Below are 21,472 nucleotides of genomic sequence, written 5' to 3' on the forward strand. Positions count from 1 at the left end.
AATGCACACATTAAGCCCTCGGCCTGCAGACAGGATGTTTTTATGCAGATAGACCAGGAAGCCCCTTCCTTCAGGAATAAGCAGTAATCTGCCTTGCCAGTTTAAGAGCTTTATTTGTATACTGGTGAGCTGATGACCAGCTATGCATAAATTTGGAGAGAAGCCAGATACTAATTTGCAACAACCTGTGGTTGGTTTAGAAATCACAATCTCCAAGGGTGCTTTTAGCTGCTCCATTTTATACTGGCAACAGCCTTGAAGGACCCATACAGGAATTGTTGTGTCCTTCTGAGCCTCACCTCACGGTCATCCCTTGGATGGTATGCAGCAAGGTTCAATGACCGATCTAGACACATTAACGGCAGAGCAAGAAGCCACCCCAGGCCTCAGCCTGAGCTGCAAGGTGGATAGAACTTCTGATTGTCTTCAAGTATTATGAGAAGATTTGGACATATGTACAGGAATTTGCTGTAAATTTGTCAAAACAGTTGTGTTGAGTTTGAGAATAAGCTTGGTATAGATCAAAGACTCGCTTGCCTCATTAAAACCCATATAGGAGCGACAGTCTCCTGATGCTGGTGGTACATTGCATATCTGTCACATCTCAATAAGCTCAGGGCTGAAATTTCTCTGTTGCAGGAAATGCTGTTGCATCATTTTATCTAACAGAAATTAGGGGTTGGGGAAATAATTCAAAAACCCCTACATTTTAAAAGACTGGCATTCATGAAATCAGAGGGTTTCACTGTGGTTTGCTATGCTAACCAAAGCACTTTATTTCGGCCAGCTCTTTTTTTTTCTCATGCTGAATGTTACTGCAAGTGGGGTGCAGGTTGGAAGCTGACTTCACCCCTGTGTGTCCAGTTCCATCTCCAGTATCTGTGATCAGTGATGCATATTGAGGCCTGGTCAGAAGGAAACTGGCCTGGCATTAAGGAAATGTACCACAATAAATTCAGTCCAGAAAAAGAGGTTAAGGGGAGAAGAACGCTATAGTCACTCCTCTCTCTCTTTTTGAGAGAAATGGAGTGAAATGTCCTGTACAACCCACTGAGAAGTGAAATGCGTGAAACCTCTTCAGCAGGATGAACTGACCCCAGGTCACTTTGATTTTCCACCTGGCAAAGACAAACGTTCAGCAAACTGAGATATTTTTCTGACGGGGAATTCCCAGCTGGTGGTATGCAGAAGAGCGCACTGCAGGCCGCTCAGACCAGATTTCAGTGGCCAGGAATTCTCCTCCTGCTCTCGACCCGTCTCAAGAGCAGCAGCCCAGGGCCCGTTTTGCTTTCAGCCAGCGCTGAGGCAGTGCCGTGCTCTTCACACAGGAAGAGCAGGGGCCACACTCAGTTTCCTGTGCAGTAGGCTGTTCTTTTAGCTCCTCTTACTCACTGCTGAATTAGAGTTTCTCCCTTTTCCAACATCAGAGCAGGTAGAACACAAAACTAATTACTCGTTGTGTCGCAGGACCAAAATCAGCCTACCTCTGTCAGAAAAGTTACCTGTTCAGTAACATGGTAACTGCAATTTGGCAACTCAGGCCAGGTCTTTATTCACTTTAGCTGTAGGATAAGCTGACCTGAGAATATGGTTTCATATCTCCAAGCAAAGTGCAAATACCACCAAATAAAGCACCCTTTTTTTCACACCCATACAAAAACACGAGACTTTTAACATTTTGAGAACCACGTACAGCAGCCCAGGTTTGGCTAGGGTGTCCCAGGAGATACCAAGTTGTCTTTAAAACTAGGGATAGGCTTACACAGGAATATCTGTGTTGTGGTAGTGCCCATCTTAGCACTGCTGAAAGAGTCATGAAACTTTAAAGTCAGCGTTGACTGACTCCATGTATATCGGGCAATTTTAGGAAAACTGAGTTCTTCAGTTTAGTTGCAATTTATACCACATGACAAAAATTTTCAGATACTAGGACTATGAATAGAACAGGTCAGATCCTCAGCTGGTATAAACTGACATTCCTCCCTTGAGTTGAAGGCAATCAGCTTGTGGATCTGATTCATCACAAGGAGTCAGGAAGGCAAGTTCACAGTCTTTGTCAGTACACCTTTCTCCCAACAGACCGCTAAGTGCAACTATAAGATATAGATCTATGCTAAAGTAGGACTCATCTGCAGCTACATCTAGTTGTAAGTGGCCACAGATGGGTATCATGGCTAGCTTCTCATTACTGACAACAGGGTCTTAGTCAATGGAGTTCAGTTGATTCATCTGGCTAGATGTAGGTGTTTGGTTTAGGGTGAGATGACTCATGACAAACTCCACTGGTGATATTGATTAGTTCATCACGGGCTATAAAAGGATTTTAGGGGTACTGGTTCAGATGTTCACATGTACAGAGTAGGCAGTGATACCAGTAAGTTAATCCTCCCCAAAGGACAATTATTATATTAATAGCATTGCGGTGTCTCATCGAACTTTTCCAAGTTCTGTGCAAAACTAAACAACAGCAACATATGTCTCCAAGAATGTAATGTAAATTCTAAAAGTATGTAACCTGCCTGCTAAAAATACTAGAAGCATTTAGTAAGAATAATATGCACTAAAAGAATAGATGAAGAAGAGTTTGGAAATCCACCTCACCTCCCACAAAGTGGGTGGCATTTTTTTCTTTGTACACCAGAAAAAGAAAGAGGCAGGACTTACAGGGAACTATAAGCTTCCAAACTTTCTGACTGCTCCTCCATTTGGAAAACATGCTCAAATACCCAGAGGGAGAGCTGGGCACATAGCTAATTTATACAGAAGCATTGTAATCTTATGTAGAAATAACTCCTTGTTATTTATTTTTCAGAAATACCTTTCTTTACTCAGGCAAAATGGCAAAAACATATTGTCTGGTAGGAGTAGAATGAGAATCTCTGCTTTTTGCTCTATTAAAAACACTAGGGACACTTGTGGAGTGATAAACAAGATGCAAATCTGCAGTACATGTGGTGTGTACTGGAAATGGTAAGTCTGGAGTTTCCAGCCTTGTGCTACCTGGGAGCTGGCACTCTGCGGAAAAGAACTGATGGAAAAGCAAAATTAGAGGAGCAGGAGGCCTTGGCTTATGAAGAAATACTGTGTGAGACAAACAGGCCAAGTTTGATCAGTCTATGAGCAGGGAAGATCAGGCATGGAAAGCCTCTGAGTTTAAGCTGGAAGTTTGAAAGAGGGGGAGAATGTTTTCTAAGCAGATTCAAGAAGAATGAACAGAGGAACAAATTTCTTGCTGCAACATCTTTAACTTGTGGAATACCTAAAGTTATGAAGCGTCATTTTTGGAATATCTTTGAACTGCACAGGGAGCAGGAGTACATAGTTCAAAACCAGTTCTGTACTAGTCATGGAGTTGGCTGGGTGGCTGGCCCTAAAACATATGATTTAATTTCTGTTGCATAGTTTTTTGGATATGGCTAATGCATAGTCAGCTTTTGGAAATAGAGGATTAGTAGGACATATATTCCATTGCAATCTTTCTCTCCATAGCTTTTAGACTGAAGTTTGTCATCTCCTATAGAACTGAGCAGCTGGATATTAGTTGCCCTATATACTCCTATATGTGTCTGTAGCTGGCAAAGACCTGGGCGGGAAGCAGTGGCTCTTCAGTGGGACAGCTGAGCCTGTGGAAAGGAAACTGGCCTCAAATACTTCAGCAGCCAGTGCAGAAATGATGCAAGAAGCTCCTAAAACTAAGTCAGATCAATCCCACCACACTGCTCATTATCACATCTCACTTCTGAGAAGTAAAGCTATACATAACAGTTTTGCTTTGTTGTCTTTAGTAAAAGGATATTTATATTTAAGTTACTATTAATGAAGGCTGATGGACTAGACATTATCTCTTTTGGGTAGCACAATTTCTACATTTGAATCAAAGAGATGTTTCACACTTTTCAAGGAGAACGAATTCCTCTGATCTGTAAAACATGTTTTTGAGATGCATTCATGCTGTCTGTATGTATTAACTCTCTTAATTCAATTATACCATAAACCAAACCTTGCTGAAGTAGTATGGGATGGGCAAGAGTCAGGAAAATGTGAGTGATCGTGAACAAACCTCAGTTAACCTTTCTGTATCTCCGGTTTCCCAGCTATAAACTGAGGCTAAAATTCATATTTTCTGTAGAGCTGCTGCTAGACATTATGCCAGTATTTGTAAAATATTAGAGCAGAGTGCATCATCACTGTCTGCTGGTTGTCAGAATATGTATGGGGGGGAAAGAAAAGCATGAATGTATTAAAAATAGGCTGCAATTTCTTTATGGAGGCTTAGGCAGAATTCCACTTGCTTTAAATCATGTATTTAATTAATACCCATTCTATTCAAGTGTTGCATGCCAGCCTGGAGCTGGTGTTGTATTTGCTTTGCTATAAACATAATAGGATGAGTTTGTGGCAGGAGAGAAGGCTTATTTTAAGCTTCTTATAGATATTTATGAAATAAATGTTTCCTGATCCTGCAGGGAAGAGGGGGGGAAATAAAGCATGCAAGCCATATCTGGAGTAGGACACCACCACCTTGAACAAGCAAGCTCGGTCCCAGCATCACTGAGACCACTGGCAGGGTCAGAGCTCGATTTAAACAATTCAGCAAACATACCCCTCTGTGAGAGACCGTAGATGGAGCTAGACACGCCGACCTGGGAGCTTGACTCTAGCCCAGACTGGAAGTGGAGCTGAGGAGGCAGCAGCCTGGGGAGAACATCCGTGCTGTGACCCCCTGATGGATGGTGGCTAGTGCCCCGGTGCCTTTCATGGCACAGAGAGCATGTGGGTTGCAGGATGCTGAGCAGCACCAGCCACTTGGGTGTCTTGGTTCACAAGCACTGTTTCATATATCTTTGCACCTTCCGCTTCTGGTCATATTTGAGTTGCTGAGAGCATTTATTATCCCCATGGATGGACTGAGGTACAGGGCATCCCAGGGCCATACTTGGTCTGACAGCTGCACATGTCTAAGCTAGTCCCTGTGCCTGCCAAGGAGAACCAGGGAAGGTTCAGAGTCTGACCCTCCCAAGCCCCTATCCTGGGTTTCATCTGCAGTCCGTGGAGAGAAGCCGTTGTGATGCCTACAAGGAGTAGGCGCAATGTCTCCTGCCTGCCCTGCCCTGAGAAACACTGGAGGCCAGAGCTCAGCACATGGAGTCAGAGCTAGACCCTTGATGATTAGCTTTGCCTTTCTCTTGTTGACACCTACAGTTCCTGCTGATTCAGCTTTAGCTACAGATGCAGATATTTAAGAGTCAGGCTTCATATTCCCACAAGTGGATTAATTGAGGCCTGGTAATTTATGCATGTTATGAGCACACAGCATATGGAGAATGAGTACTCTTTCTGTTACTGCAGTCAGACATCCCTACTCTAAGTTTATTAATAAAAAAGAAACCGTATATCAGATTTTCATATTTAAGCTGTATAAACAGCTGTGAGTCCAATAATATTTCTATGAAATCTTAAAGTTGAGAAAGGTTTATAACAAGGGCTGGTGGGCAGAACAGCTAAATCAGCTTATAGAAATGAGATAGACAGTAATGAAAAATAATTGACTCAGTGCCTGCTTGTAAATATAATCACTTTGCAGGCAATAAAAAAGAAATAGAGACATTCTGTAGGAGTTCTTTGAGAGTGTCCTGTAACTTTCATTTCAGTTGGTACTAGAAGTTGATGCCTGTGGACACAGAATTGTTCAGTTTCAAGTTGCTGTTTCCACTTTGCATTGGCTGGTTGGTCTTTCAGTGACCTACAAAATAAAACAAAGCAAAAACACATTGTTTTTTTCCTAGTGAATAGGCATTCGTGTTGTGAACATGGAATTTTCTTACATGCCCTAGTGGACACAATGTGGATTGGTTGTGAAAAAGAAGTGGTAGGGAAGTGAAAATTCTTCTATTGGTATTGCACTGGAAATGCTTTGGCCTTCAGGAAATCAAGAGAACTGAATACATGCCACTAGTCAGTAAGTACTACATTGAAAATAAACAATTTTTAAAGAAGGCAAAAAAATAAGCCTAGCAATATCTTTGGTACTTCATCTTCCTTTACACTAGTTTTATACAGAACTAACTCTGTTGGCATCTGATTCACTTAGGTTCAGAAGGAGAATAAGGCTTTTCTCTGTGCAGTTTTTCTGGTACGTTTTCATGTTTCAGTTGTGTCATCTTTTTTTTTTTTTTTTTGCTAGACAATATTAAATAGCTGTAATACAAAGGTGCTTGTATTATGGTAATGATGTATATGACAGTAACGAATTGGACCCTTCACAGAGCTGAAGCTTTCACAGAGACATAAGCCAACAATAGACAAACAAAATGTCCATCCAGATGTTAATGAAACAACATAGTCCTTTTATATTTTGGTTGAAGACTTAAGGCTGTGTCATTCAACTAAAGGCAGCCATAACAAAGCAAACAGAATTGAAAGTGTTAATCCAGCTTTCATTAAGTAAATCAGCCATGTTGTAGCATGTACAGACTTTGTTAGAAACAGACTGAATTACAGCTCTGACAATCTCTCATCCTCCAACACTGTTTTAACTGGATCAACTCTCTGTTCACTAGATATATTACTGGGTTTATTTTAAAGCCATATTTATATATTTTTTTTTTAAATTAGGGGCTAAGCTCATGTGTCTTTGTGGCTTCAGAATATCTTTCTTTGCCAGTGGAGAATCTGCGTCAGCTATGAATGACAAAAAAGGAAAGTTGACTCATGGCAAAGATTTTACAGAAGTCAGTGGGAACATTTGAGAAAAAGGAATTTATGCCCTACCATGGAAGGACATGTGGACTATGGGCCAAAAATCACTAGGGCATAATTTCACAGAAGCTACATGAGGGGTAGCTTTGATTGTTTGAGATGAGGCAAAAGATTCTCAAGTAAGACACACATGGCCCATGAAAACAACACATCCAAGTGCTCAGGTGAGGAAAACTGCCCACAATCTGAGGGAGAACATTTGGAATGAAAGCAGTCTGGGCTTAGTTTAAGAGAAAAGGTCAACCCTGCATGTTGGGAAAATAGGCCTGTTAAGCAACTTGTTATTACAGGTTGTCCATGATGAATTCATGACATGTTGATAGAAAGTGAAAGCATCTTTCAAATAATAAAATTTGTCCTTGTGTTCTCTGCTATTTATGTGATAAAGCTTCAGTTTGGATTCTATTTTAAGTAGCAATTCTTTATAATTATGACTGTTCACATGTATCCTTTTTTGTCCTCAGTGATCCCAAAGAGCTCTTACAAATTACAGATAAAATCACTTCAATGACTTTGTTGATATGAATGTTTCAAGCACAGGAAATCTTGAGCCCATGAGGATCTGTTCCTGTAGCACCTGCTGCACACAAAGTCCAAAAACTAGTATAAGTCAAATGTGAAAGGCTTTTTGTTTTCTTAGCTAGACACCATGGCTGGAAAGATGCATCCTCTTAGATCCCAGCTCTTGGGACACTGTTTTAATTAGAAACATGTAGTGTGATGTTTTGCTTTCTGAGGCAACATAAACCTGGAAGTCCTCAGTCCTAAAAACCACTATCTTAAATTCTATTTTCTGCTCTTTGGTCCCACACATCGAGTGAACCTAAGAGAATAAATAACTCTAATGCATGTAGACAACTTCACTGCTAATATTGCAAACCTGAATTGCAGTTTTGACAGCAGTGTCAAAAGAGAGGGCTGAGCTGGCAGCCTTTGCATGCTGCAAGAATTGTCTCTTGTTTGTGTTACATGAAGTATCTCTTCCTCCAGTTAATAAAGACTGGCAGAAATGGAACGCACTAAAAATTTTCAAGCTCATATTTTGGGATTGTAGCAAGCTTAGTTACTTTTTAAGTGAACATACTTTCTCCTTTTTAGCATTTTTTCCTTCGATGGTGCTTTCAAGCTTTAACTCTTCAGATAATGTGAGTTAAAGTCTGCAAAGGACATGCTGAGTGAGAAGCTGTCACTGTTGTGTGGGAACATGTCTTTGTGGTGAGTTTATTGGGACCACTCTGTGTTTCTCTTTGCTTAGGGAAGCCGTACGGTGCAGATGACTTCCTACCCGTGCTCATGTATGTGTTGGCCCGCAGCAACTTGACTGAAGTCCTTCTGAATGTGGAGTACATGATGGAGCTCATGGACCCTGCTCTGCAGCTTGGGGAAGGTAGAGTACAATACATGCTCCTGGAATATTCACTTTGGAAAACATTACTTACTTCTGTGTTTGTGAAAGTGGGGCAGCAAGGCTCTCACTAGGCTTTGTGGATAAGCTTCGGCCAGGCTTTTCAAATATGAGGCACTAAAATTATTGTCAAACACTTGAAATGTTTTTAGCAGTGCAGTGCCATTAGACACCAGCTAGAAAGGCAGGGTCCCAGCATAAATGAGAACTGAGTTGCTAGATTAATAACCTAAAGAGAGACATCTAGTGTTCTTTGGCCCAAAGGCTGAAAACTTAAAAGGTCTTTGCCTAACATTAAGCTGCTGCTGTAGTCCATTGTGCAGACACTTTTATTTATTCCAATGAGAAAAGAGCACATCTTAAACTACCTTGTATGTCTGGGGCCATACATCATTCTTGTGGTCACTCTACTCTGAAATTCAAGTGACCCCTTTGACAACATTCTATGGCTGAGTATCACAGTGAGGCAGAGAAACAAAAGTCGAGTTAGAGAGGAATATCGGGTTTGGATGTGAATAAAGACCTCTGCTACAGAGGGACAAATACCCCAGGGAATTGTGTGATTTTAGTTTCTTGAATATAGCTTGGGAAGCAAATGCCACTAACAGTGACAGCGTTATGCACTCTGAGTTAAGAACACAGATAATTTTTCACCAAGTGGTCTCTAAACTGATAAAATGGATTTTATTAGACTTTTTTTTGTAAACACTGAAGTTCTAGGACTCCTGGATGAACAACAGCAGACTAATTTTACGTATATTAAATGGAGGTATAAGTCTGTAACTAACAGCATGTCATCCCAGCACAGTGCAGAGGCGGGCAAAAGTCAATACTAACAGAATAGCAGTAGCAATGCAATAGTATTGGTGAGGGATTTCTGCACAGACTAATTTTCCTGCTGAAAATAATTGTTAGCAGAAAAAATGTTAGCCTAAGCACAGCATTTTGCTGACATAACTAAGTTATTTTTGGTGATTATGCTGCCCACAGGTTCTTTATTTCAAAAGGGCACACTACCAGGCTGGTTACTGAAGTCAGCTGGGTTGGGGAGCTCAGGCTATCGAACACAGAGCTGGCTGAAGTTCTCTTAAGTCAAAGATGAAAAGACTGTGTGAAATGCGTTCTCCAGTCAAAATGGAAAAAAATTGTGAGGGAGTTCCAGATCAAACTGGCTAAATAACCAGTTCAGAAAGGAGACTGGGAGTAATGGCAGATACAGGGAAAGGGGGGGTGGGGGGGAGGAAATCTCAGTAAAGACAGCTCTGAGATCACAAAGTGCAGGGCTAAAATGGGAACTGGCAAAAGTCGACCTGAGTTAGGCTTTTCAAAGTTAAGTGTCAAAAGGTGATTCAGGCACAGAAACAAAAGAAAAAAAAAAAAAAGTGGGAGTGAGAAAACTGTGAAATTACATCAGGTCAACACAAAAAAAATCGTTCAAATCTAGCCTCCAAATTAAAAATTTGCTTTCAATGAATTTTATAGTAACCGTGATATTGACTACCGGGGCAAAGGCAACAACAGGTGATGGAGAATGACTGTGTGGAAATGAAGATATTGGAAAGTGGAAGAAAAATTAACTCTTAAAGAAGATGTAATGAGTTCCTGTCACAGGGAACTGGGAGATCTTCCTCCGTGGATTCTGAGAGAAGGGATACACCACGTTGCGGGTCCCCTCACAGGCACACCTGACTCTCCCAGGGCAGAAGAAATACGCAATAACAGATGAGGGAGGATAGTAACTATATTTAAGATGGAGAAAGTGGTATGTGCAGGTTTGTTAGCCTGATCTCAGCAGCAGTTTGTGGGAGACAGTAAAGAATGGTATATGCTGACCTACTTTGCTATGGGACTTTCCTCATCGGATCCACCTGAGTATGGAAATTCAAATGACAATGTCTTGGTCTCTCCTCTGCCACACTGAACTTTAATGGTGCTCTAAAAATACTGCTCTTAAATTAAATGCTGTCTGAGCCGCCTCTTACACAACCAGCTGCAATGACTGTGGAGCTCATCAGAGCCTGAGGGAGGGCTGCGAAACCCCAGGCAGGCTGGTGAGGGGTTTGGGTGATGTGGAAGTGCCATCTAGAGGCAACTGCAACTATTATGAAACATTAAAAATGGAGAGCTCCTGCCAGCTCACGGGCAATTTTTCTTTCTCCCTGTTTTCCTGGCACCCAGAGTGAGTGGGGTTACAGCAGGGGATCCCACTGAGGTGTGGCCCCTTGCCCTGCTCGGGCCTGGCATGATCTCTCACCTGGAAGACACAGCGACCCGTCCCCATGCCCACTGCCTCAGGCACACAGTGCTGCTGGCCCTTCCTTCTGTCCAGAGAAGATCCTGTCCTGAGCCCCTCGCTCGTCAGCAGAGCTGAGCCTGGGAGGCAGCTGGAAAAATGAGCACTTTTAATTAATCTGGCACTGGGGCCATGCCCTGACATTGGGCTGCCTGGCAACAAAAGCAGCACCTTCCTCATGTTCAACTCTGTCCTCTCATCAGGGCTTATCGCCATCTCTGTTGATCAATCCTGTTCTTACCACAGTCCAGCTGCTTCTCTGGCTGCTGCAGTTGGTTATCTATTACCTGCTGCAGCCAACACCACAGCAGTCAGGGACTTTCTGAAGGAAAAGCGCTGGCTGCCAGCTTTTTCTGCTTTATCCCGTTTCTCTGCTTTACCAAGATTTATTCCACAACTGTGAACAGTCCAGGAGTTACCCTCAGCCAAACATCTGGGCTTCCTGTCTAGTTGATAGAGATCCAGGGACTAGAGGGTGACTTGTCCTTGAAGGTCTGAGACAGCCCTCAATGGTGCTGAGCCTGCAGGGAACCCAGGACTCTAAATGTCAATCATGTCCCAGGCTGCATGAAAAGAAGGGTGGCCAGCAGGTCAAGAGAGGTGATTCTCCCCCTCTACTTCACTCTGGTGAGACCCTACATGGAGTACTGTGTCCAGCTCTGGGTTGCTCAGTACAGGAAAGACATGAACCTGTTGGAGATGGTTCAGGGGAGCGCCACAAAAATGATCAGAGGGCTGGAACAGCTCTGCTGTGAGGACAGGCTGAGAGTTGGAGTTGTTCAGCCTGGAGAAGAGAAGGTTCCAGGGAGACCTTATTGGAGCCTTTCCATGTGTAAAGACAGAGAAAGGCTTTTTACCAAGACCTGTAGTGACAGGACAAGAGGCAATGGTTTAAAACTGAAAGAAGGTAGATTTAGATTGGATATAAAAGAATCATTGGGGTTTGTTTGTGAAGGCAGTTTTTGTAGCAGTTTGCCTTCAGTCTGTATTTACTCCTAGGATATCTACAGCCTCAGCAGTCTGGGCAGTGACACTGCTGTAAGGCAGAAAGGAGCGGAGGACACCATCGTCATTAAGTCTCTTCTCTCTTGGGTTAACACCAGACACCCCTGCACTCCCTGCAGCAAGGCACAGAGAGTGCAAACGTTAGACAGCTGCTGCTGCAAAGACACAACCAGCCAGGATGGAAGTGGAAATGAACAGCCCATGCAGGTGTGGTGTTCATACAAGACCTTCTCTCTTCGCAGGCTCCTATTATTTAACCACCACCTATGGGGCTCTGGAGCACATCAAGAACTATGACAAAATCACAGTCACACGGCAGCTGAGCATGGAGGTGCAGGATTCCATTCACTGCTGGGAGCGACGGAGGACGCTAAACAAGGCCCGAGCTTCCCGCTCATCAGTGCAGGTAGCCGGCATTACTTTCTAGGCAAAAAGCATGGAATGTGATCGTACTCTCTCCATACTTACTACTTTTTAATATGATAATTACTTTAAAACCAAATTAATCAAAATCACTGTTGAAAACCAAGAGTACATACAGTACAAGATTTCAGAATCTTAAAAACCCTGCACCTTATTTGAGGTATATTTTTCTTGCAAAATGCATTTGGAAGTCCTGAAGTACCATCATAATGATACAATTTTGAATATGACTGTTGTTCATTCTCGAAGGAGTTTTGCTAGGAGTCTTTGTATTTGGATCCCTGCATCAGGGAGGCAGGGATACCCCTCTTCTCCATGTCCTGAGAGCCTGGGGTCATCCTGGGCTAAGCTGAGGAGATGTGAGCAAGCTACACAGGGGCAGTTCCTGGGTGGCACAAAGCTGTAGGAGGATCTGCCACATCCCAAGGTCTGGTCAGACAGGCGTCTTCCACAGCCTGGCTTCTCCTGCCCCCAGCAGCAAGGCAGACCCAACAACGGCTGGCTGGCTGTGAAGCCCATCCTGTACATGGCCTGGTGAAGACCTCCCCATGCACCAGTGGGAGGGGGTCCCAGGAGCGATGAGTCCTCTGGGTCTCCAGCCATGGTGAGGCCACATGCAGGACCAGGCAGTCGGGATGCCCTGCAATGAAACTGTCACCCACAGGGAGGCAGCAAAGGCCACGTCTGAGATTCTGTAAAGCGTCCACAGTGCAAGGCTGAAAATCGTGAATGCTGAGGGAAAGTCCCCCTAGTGGGAGACACAGTCCATGTATCCCTGTGAAAGCATGGGGGTTCATATGCTTCCCATATTGTAGTCAGAACAGTCCCTGAAGATCTCAGAATGTGTGTGTAGTGGATGGGATGCATCAAATATCCATCCAGCCTCCAGTGCTGCTCTGGCAATAGCTCATAGCGAGTATGTACAATGGAGCAAGAAAATGCCACATTTCCCCAGAAGATTCTACCTCATCCAGCACCATAAGGGCTGTTTTCCATTCCTTTGAATGAAGGGTTATATCAGAGACATGTGAGCCCATCCTGGTGGAGATAACCAGCATGCCCCTGCACACCCCTACGGCTCCCTTACTCATCTGCAGTGATAACTCCATAAAGGCAGTTTGGAAACACGCAGTCCAAATGTTTGGTAAATCTCACTTCTGCTCGGGAACCTGAGTATTTTCTGACCAAAAAGGCTGGGAGTTTTTTTAAACTTCACAGATATGAATTAAACACACAGGTTCCATTATGGCCCAAAGTTATCTAGATTCTGTTCCTCATGAGTTTGGCAAGGGGAAAGTCATCCCAACACTCATTACTGCCTGAAACAGGATACAAGTAAATTGACCTCCTCAGTATAACTTCTACTTCCTTACTGATGGAAGAAAGTTTGGAGGACACCCCCTCAAGGTGATGTTTGGGTAACAGTGGAGTTACAAGGGTCATCGCACTGACAGCCCTTTCCTGTTTCTGTGAGGCAGGGAGTTTTCGGGCCAGACCTCTGAGTTTGTGGGCTTGTTATTCTGTTCTCTTACTTCTGTGTATCCTATTTCTTTAGTAGCTGTAGAGAGATGAGAAAGGGAACTGTTGCAGACTGTTCGCTTAGGGTATCACCAAAATCAGAAAAGAACTTTCACTTATGGTTTTTTACAGGACTAATTATTTGGTTAAGTGTTTGTTAGTTTAAGTATCTGATGATTCAGAACTTGTTCATCAGAGGGGAGAAAGGACAGAATAACTGGGGCATTGGAGGATACTTGGGAGCATTTAGGATCTCCAGGCAGTTAGAGCTTTGGGGCTGAATTCTGCCTCCTTTGGTCGTAAGCTACTGTGTTAACTATAACAGCCATCCTCATGTTTCTCTTCAGGATTTCATCTCTATCTCTTTTCTGGAAATTGGTGCTCAGTCAAGGACACTTGCTTCCCGAAATGACACCACGGCTGAGCAGCTGAGCCAACTGTGTGCTGAAAAATTTGAAGTCTCCCATCCCAAGGACTATAGACTCTTTGTTTATGTTGACGACCAGTGGCTGCAGCTGGACAAAAATGCCCTTCCTCACCGTATCAAAGCCTCCCTGCTAAAGAGAGAAACCAAGAAAGATTTCCATTTTATTTATAAACCAATAGACCACAGAACCGCACCAGTTCCAATTGTCAAAGAGTCAGACTTTCCCTAAGGGCCATGCTACTCCTCTCTTGTGTTTGCTGTCATCCTGGAAGTGCTGGATAGTTTATCACGTGAGATCCTCTGGTATCTGCAGACCTCAGAAGGTCTCCGGAGTGTGGCCTTCAGCACAGGGCAGATGTGCTAATTGTAGATGCTGTCTGAATACAGGGTATTTCTCAGCAGAGTTCATTTGCAGAAATAGAAGGAGCATTCAGGAGAACATTCATCCTCTGGAAAACTTGAAGTATCAAACCTTAGAACCTCTGGCTGGCAACCAGCTGATGTTGCAGAATGTAAATGGACAGTGGAAAAAATCCAGTGATCTTGTGGAAAAGTGGACATTCACTCCATAACAAATTACAGCAGGTGTGCAGCAACTCTGTGCACGAGGCCTGTGAAAGGTCTGCACACACCTCAATGCTGTCTGGAGGTAAGACTGCGTTTACACATTATCTGTTCACCCAGTTTGTATAAACTGAGTCTTGTCTGATGTATTCAGTGGCCCTGCTAGCAGAACTCCATTTCTGCCTTACTGTCTACAACATGTCATTGCCTTTGAAATCCTTGTAGTTACAGACCATACAAGATGATCCTGTATATTTAATAAGAATATATTTTCTCTCTTCTGTTTGCCACTGAAATCAGTATTTTCATCAATGTATTTTTCTTACAGATTCAAAGTCTTAACCATCTGTTTTACATGTACAGCAGTTTTAATCACATTGGTTGTATGATAGTCTCTGGTAAAATGTATATTTATTTCCATGTGTGATATGGTGCAATTATTTTAAAATAAGTGTTTGTCAAGAACTTAATTATTTTCCCAGTGTTGCAAACAAGATTAAAATTTGAAAGTAAAAAAAGGGCTGGAATTAAATACCTGTCCCTTTTCACCTTGATGTCATTTTCTCTGTTTTTTTCATATCTCCAAGTCCCACCATGTTATTAATTTAATAAATTGCAGACAGAACTTGCTAATTCTCCTTTCTACCTATGCTTTCAGTCATTCAGTCATTGCAGACTTAAATTTCCCTGCAAACCTAAATTCCTACAGAATAAACTGAACCAATACAAAAATGCATTTAATGAAATTTGGAAACAGTTTTTCAGGATTGGATAATGAAGAAGCAGGAGCTTTAACTGAAGACAGATCCATGTCTTCTGGGTGCCTTGATTCTGCAGAATTCCCACTGCCAACACAGATACTGGATTGTCTGTATGCAGGATGCAAGTAACCTCCACTGCAGCTACACAAACGTGGGATGAGGCCTAGCAAAGATTTTATTAGAAAGAATGTATGTTTTACTGTGGTTTTGCTCAAAGCTGCTGTTGTTTCTTCTCATCAACATTCAAAAAAGAATGCTGGGCCAAGCTGACCAAGGTTCCTGCCTTACTCGTGAGCCTCCAAAGGTAAAATGGTATCACAGGTAGCTGGTCACTCTTGAAGTTTCAGGGGCTTGAAATGCCCGTGTCTATGTGCCCCAGCTACAGTGTGCACTGGCCAGATCTGCACACAGACAGTGAGCCAGTGCTGTGCATCTGCCAGCTTGGGCTGTGTGCACGTCTTGTCAGGAAGGGACAACCAATAATGAGGAACAGTGAATAACAGCAGTCTTGATTTCGAGGTCATCATGTGCAGATCTTGTAGCATGTGATACCAGGACTGAGCTGACTCCAAATCCATGGTTATTTCTGCTCCTGTGCAGCTATCGGCACCTCCACCTTGCCCCTGGGCAGCACACCCGCAGCATGCTGGAGCTGAACCCCCCGCCTTGTGCTGCCATTAGCCTCTTGCAGGGCAGTGTGCTCCTGCTGGGAGCCTGCGCTGCTCTCAGGATGGCACTTGGGGTGCCGTGACCAACCTGAGATACAGGTTTCCAGTAGCGATCTGGAGAGGCCCTGCTGCTCTCAGGGCCCTGAGGGCACTCACAGGTATTGCTGCCTCCAGTGTGTCCCCAGGACCACCCAGCACACAGCCCAGGACCCCAGGTCAGCCTCCCAGGGCTGTCAGCCCCTGCCCTGGTGATGCTGAGCACGGCGGGCTCCAGCTCCAGCCCTGCCCTGCCTGGCCTCAGCCTGCTCCCATCCCCAGGGATGCCCAGGACTGGAGCTGCCCCTGGTGCCCCTGCTGTCTGCTCCTGGCTGTAGCAGTGGGACAGGCACCCAGGGAGCCCCCACGGCCATAGGAGTTGCCAGACTTGCTTCCCCAACACTGGCTTCCCCTGCCCATGCTGCAGACTATGGCAAGGATGTCAGCTCTCACCCTTCTACCGCCCTGCCCTGGGTGGCAGGCCCTCACCTGAGGGCACATGTACAGGGTCCCCTGGGCACACTGGCTGTGAGGCAACATGTCCCCACCCTGCTTGGCTCCCCTGACCACCACCTGCATGTTGAATGAGCTCATGGCAGTTTCCTCCTGTGGTGGAAGCACTGCCGGTAAATCCCTGACACACAGCACAGAGAGGCCAGTTGTCCCATTTCCATCACAGGCATGATCACTGGTGTCCATGTGTCCTGAGGGCTGACCTGCTCCATGTTGGTCACACCAAGGATGATCTCGGCTGTCATCCTTGAGGCTGTGATAGCAGGAGGGTCCAATCTCTGGGCAGCATCTCTTAGGAACCTTCCTTTTTTCTCAGGCCTACTCCCCCACACATACTCTCCAAATTCTCCATTTTTGCACCCACTCTCCCAAAGGAGACATCCCCTCTGCCTTGCACCTCTCTTCCCCACCCAAACAAGGGCCTTGGTAGGGCTCCAAGCCAGGTACCTACCTTGGCTCCCACCACCTGTGCCCAGGTATCACACTGCACGAGGTCCATGTACAGTGGAACTGGGGTTCCCAGTACCAGACCTAGAGGTGTGGTGTATTTGACTAGCAGCTTAGATCTGCTGTGCTTGCTGTAAATTATTTTAACCCCCAAGAACAAAGATGTATATGTCTGCCAAAGTCCTTGGCCTCATCAGGTTATCTTTATACTCTAACAGTCACAGTTAATGAGCCTAAAGTAATCTGATGGGGATGAGGCTAAAGTAGAAACATGCAAGGAAGGAAGCTGGGACTAATCTTCTGCTGGATATTTCCAGAGAGCAACCAGACTTTGTAGTGGCCAGAGTCAAGCAACAAATTGATGAAGTGAAGTGCTCCAGCATCTCACAGTGTCCTGGGACATCTGAATCAGCAGCTGGACCTTGGGGCGAGGGGGAACCACGGATTATACCGCTGGTGACTGGAGCCCGTGGAAACTGTGACAGTGGTAAATCACTGCATTCCGAATGTGCTCAGACTAAAATTTACCACAGCCTAGTCCCAAAATCAGACCTGCAGATCCCAGTTTTCAAAATGCAAGGAGTGCCAGCTGAATTTCTGTGGGCTTTTACATGTGCTCTCAAATTGCACATGCAACATGTTCTTCTGGCATAACAACTGCTAAGCTCTGATTTGATTTACAAAGGTTGCCGTGGCTCTCCTGAATTCAGAGGTGATTGACAGTGATGTGAGTTACTGTGCCTGGCTGCGAGCTGCCTGGAGGGAAATCCCTGCCACTCTGTGCAGAGCAGGGTTTGCTCAGAGGCTGTGGGGCACCTGGCCTGTTTGGTGACATTATATAATCTGCCATCAACAACTTTGCTAAACATTCATCTCTGGGGTACAGGGGTGACCTGGCTCCTCCAGGGCCCAACCACAGCTGTCCTTCGTCAGGGAATGCAAGCCTGGAGGTGACTGGGACGATGGGATCCTGGAGGACCCAGGACAGAGACAGCTGCTGCCTCTCCAAGCTCACAGCTCAGCAGTGGGGCTGAGGCTCTGCCAGGGCTGGGGTCATGGAGAAACAGCCTGTCTGGAACAAATGTGATGCTGTTTTGGTGTCCCTGGCAAAGCTCTGGGTGCCCAGTGTGGAGGTTGCTGGAGTTGTTCAGCATGTCCCTCTGTCTGGAGCCTGGTGCTCAGGATCTTGTACTGTTTTAGCTGGTATCTGACATTTCAAGTGGTGGAGGAAAAAAAAGTCAAATGTAGGAATGAAATGGGTGTCTTTAAATGATCCACGGGGTTTTATTAATTTGCTTTGCCATGGGGTTTCCTCATGCTGCATCCAGGCAAGGAAGAAGCAGTCCAGTCTGGTGATCCATGGCCTCGCTGGGTTAGTCAAGATAGTCAGGCTGTGACTCATGCTCTGGACCTCACATGAGCCATCAGCAGACAAGAATGTTTCAAAAGACTTTGACCAAGTAGCATTGTGCAATCCAGCTAAGGCCTCCTCAAACACTTGTTTTTACAGAATTGTTGTGCAACAATCACTCATTTGCTTGCAAGGAAAGGATCCCAGCATGAGAGAGATTGAGGAAAAGTGAGACCTGCTGAACCCAGCAACTTCTGCAAATTAAAAACAAGAAGCCCAAGCGGCCACTTCATGCACAGAGGTGGTTTAATGCCACTTTGCACCCAGTGATAGAATCTGTCAATAATTCACCGCAATTATTACACCCGCAGGTCACGTATGACCTCCGTTGAAATCAAAGGCACTTTTCCTACTGAATTCAAGAGCTTTTGGGCATCATGCATAACTCGCCAACTGTACTTTGAAACCCAGCACAAGACTGGGTTTTTTCCACAGGCTTGTGGAGTGATTGAGGCTGACAGGGCCCCCTGGAGGTCTCCAGTCCAAGCCCTGCTCAAGTGGTGCTGCCTCCCATGGTTGCTCAGGGCCTCATCCTTCCAGTGCTGCAGGTCTGCAGATCACGCAGCCTCACTGGGGCTCTGTTCCAGCATTTCAGTCCCTCCCACTGTGAAAAATGTTTTCCTCCTGTCCAGCTGGTACAAAGGCCCTGCCTGTCGCATCAGAGTCCCGCCTACGATGGGTGTTGCTGCTGCAGGACACTAGCCAGCTCTGCGCACAGTGCATAGGATTACAGAGTTGGAATATTGCTGTTGTCTCTTGCCTCTTTTGGGTTATCGTGTCCCAAGGAAGGAAGCAGCCTCTGATTCAGAATTGTCTGAGCTCACGGTATGAAATGCTGCTTAGTCAGGACTTTAGCTTAAGGGTCGTTCCCCTCTGCCGCTCCTCCATGGCTTTTCTCACAGGGCAGAGACTGAGCCCAGGAATGAGAATCCTTCAGCCTCCTGCCCTGAGGCAGGCACAGCTGCTCAGCACTTACCTTAAGCTGTGAGAGAGGATGCAACTTCATTTGGACAGAGCTAAAATACTACTACCTACTGGAATCTCCAAAATAGTGCATGATCTCCAACTCCAGGTGATCTGTCTTCTGTTTTTTTGCTAGTAAAGAAGGGAAGGCAGTCACATGCACTCTGAACAAAACTGTGTCCATGTAAATTTACATTATATAGAATTAGTCAGCATACAGACTACTATGGAGGCCCATTATGCCTTCCAGATCCTCTCAAAGGAAAGGCAGTGAGCAGCAGGATGTTGGGGAGAAACACATGGCAGATTTGGCACAGAACAGCTGGGAAAAGGGCGTTGGACTCTTCCTAGCCATGAGGAGGAGGAGACCGGGAAGACCTGGCTGGTGCAGATGGCACTTGTCCCAGGAATTACAAATATACACAACTATTCTGCTAAGGAGAAGTTTTTGTAAACACAGCCTCAACTTTGCCCTGTTCTGCCTGGTGATGACAATTTGCTGGGAACCTGACAGTTTTCCATATTTTGCAGAAGTCATTCCTACACACCAGCATTCTAGGAAAGGCAGCCCCAGCAGCTGCGTGACTGCGGGAAGGGCGAGGGTGTCTACACTTGCCCAATACCCCACAAGGTACTCTGGCGTAAGACTGACCTTGCACAACTCTAGAATGATTTTCTCACCAGGTTCTATTCCCATCTCAAAATAAACAGCCTGCTGTGAAGGCATTAAGCCTGTGTGATGCTATTTGAAGGCCTTAAAACAAATGTATTGATCAATGCAGATGAAGGTGATTCCTATTTTTTCTCCTATGGGGCTGTTCTCTGAGTGACTGCAGAGGAAATGGGGCTCTGGGTACAAACTGGAAATTCAATAGCACATTCATGCTTTTATTGCAGGGTGCAGGTAAGAACCTGTTGCATCTCAGAAGGCATTGTAGCTGCAGTGACACCTTCAGCAGACACATCTCTTCCATTTCAGCACATCTCCGAGGGAAGGGGTAACATTGCCATGGGTGGCATTTCAGAGGGTGAAGCACTGGAAACCAGTCTTACAGGAGGAAAATGGACAGAACAAAGTCCCACACTCTCATGCTTCAGCTTTGCATCCTGAGCTACAAGGACCTGCAGGAGGTCCAAGGCACCTGATGTTAGTGAGGTGTAAGTGCCACCTGGGTGTCAGTAATGTGTGAAAATAAAATGTGTTGGCAGCTGATTTTCATCTGGTAATTACTTTTTGAGGCCTACTTAGTATGGCTGGAAAGCCTTGGCTGTAAAGTGACCTTAGCTCTCCTTCTGCACTTTGGAAATTAAAATCCCGAAGACCAGAAAGTCCCCTCTGAATACTTCAGAAGAAAATGGGTATTTCTAAAGGGTGAAGAAAATCGTTAAAACTATAAACTGATGATGCTAAGTGCCTGAGAAAGCAGGCTGGATTTCTAGAACAGAGAACAATTCTAAAAGCAGAGATGTGTAAAACTTGGCAGATTCCACGTATATAGTCAAACATGGCTTCGAAGGAGTCATGTTTCCTGTTCTTTCAAACTGACTGGGGGCTCTTGGTAGACTCACACCGGCCAGACTGCCTGAAAGCTGTCCTGTGTGGCCAACCCTTCCTACTGCCATCATGGGAACACCTGCAACACATTCAGGCACTCAAATGCCATTCTCTCTTATTTTTAGATTTCTGCTAAAAAGAAAAAAAAAAAAAAGAAAAAGCTTTACAGCTGAAAAGAAACAAGAAGCATCTGAAAAGCATCAAATATTTCAACTTTCAACAACTCCCAAGATGTAAACTTTCATTTATTAATTCAGTAAAGCCCAGTTCCACATAGTTTTTACCTTACCCCGTCCATCTTGACACTACATGTTCTCTGGAACGTTCCCTCACTCACTCAGCAGACAGCTGAAAGTGCTTATGCTCCTGGCTTTATCTGGCTCTTCTTTATAGAAATGTAATTTCACTTATACACCCTCCAACCCCTTTCCTTTGAGTGGAGCTACTCCCTCCATCCTGCTGGCTTAGTTTTCTCCAAAGCTTTTTCTTTTCCTATGGGTATGAGGTAATTTTTTATGTTTTAACATACTCTGGAAAGAACCCAGGAGTATTTCTGTACCCTGTCTCCACAGGTAAAAAAGTATGGACATGCTGAAACTATTTTGAATCACCTCGTAACTTCTAATTTGTTCCCCTGCTTGTTATTTACTGAATCATCTCTGAGGAGTGGTGCCTTCAAACATGATTTTAGGCTTTTGATACTTTTTTTGTTGATGGTTTTGAG

At 44.7% G+C, this 21,472-nt stretch overlaps 1 protein-coding gene across 2 annotated transcripts in view; it reads left to right on the forward strand.

Moving 5' to 3' along the window:
• Positions 1-14,948, forward strand: part of RIN3 (Ras and Rab interactor 3) — a 69,690-nt gene extending 54,742 nt beyond the window's left edge. Inside the window, exons 8-10 of one of the 2 annotated variants that reach the window (XM_065840195.2) lie at positions 8,015-8,146; positions 11,705-11,868; positions 13,751-14,948. In XM_065840195.2, coding sequence (XP_065696267.1) covers positions 8,015-8,146; positions 11,705-11,868; positions 13,751-14,059 — 605 coding nt within the window. In that variant the 3' untranslated portion in view covers positions 14,060-14,948. The remainder of the gene's footprint in view (positions 1-8,014; positions 8,147-11,704; positions 11,869-13,750) is intronic. The other variant, XM_071809571.1, reaches the window with a different exon arrangement.
• The last annotated feature ends 6,524 nt before the right edge of the window (positions 14,949-21,472 follow it).

Source organism: Patagioenas fasciata, chromosome 5 (assembly GCF_037038585.1).
Source record: "Patagioenas fasciata isolate bPatFas1 chromosome 5, bPatFas1.hap1, whole genome shotgun sequence".
Classification (NCBI taxonomy): domain Eukaryota; kingdom Metazoa; phylum Chordata; class Aves; order Columbiformes; family Columbidae; genus Patagioenas; species Patagioenas fasciata.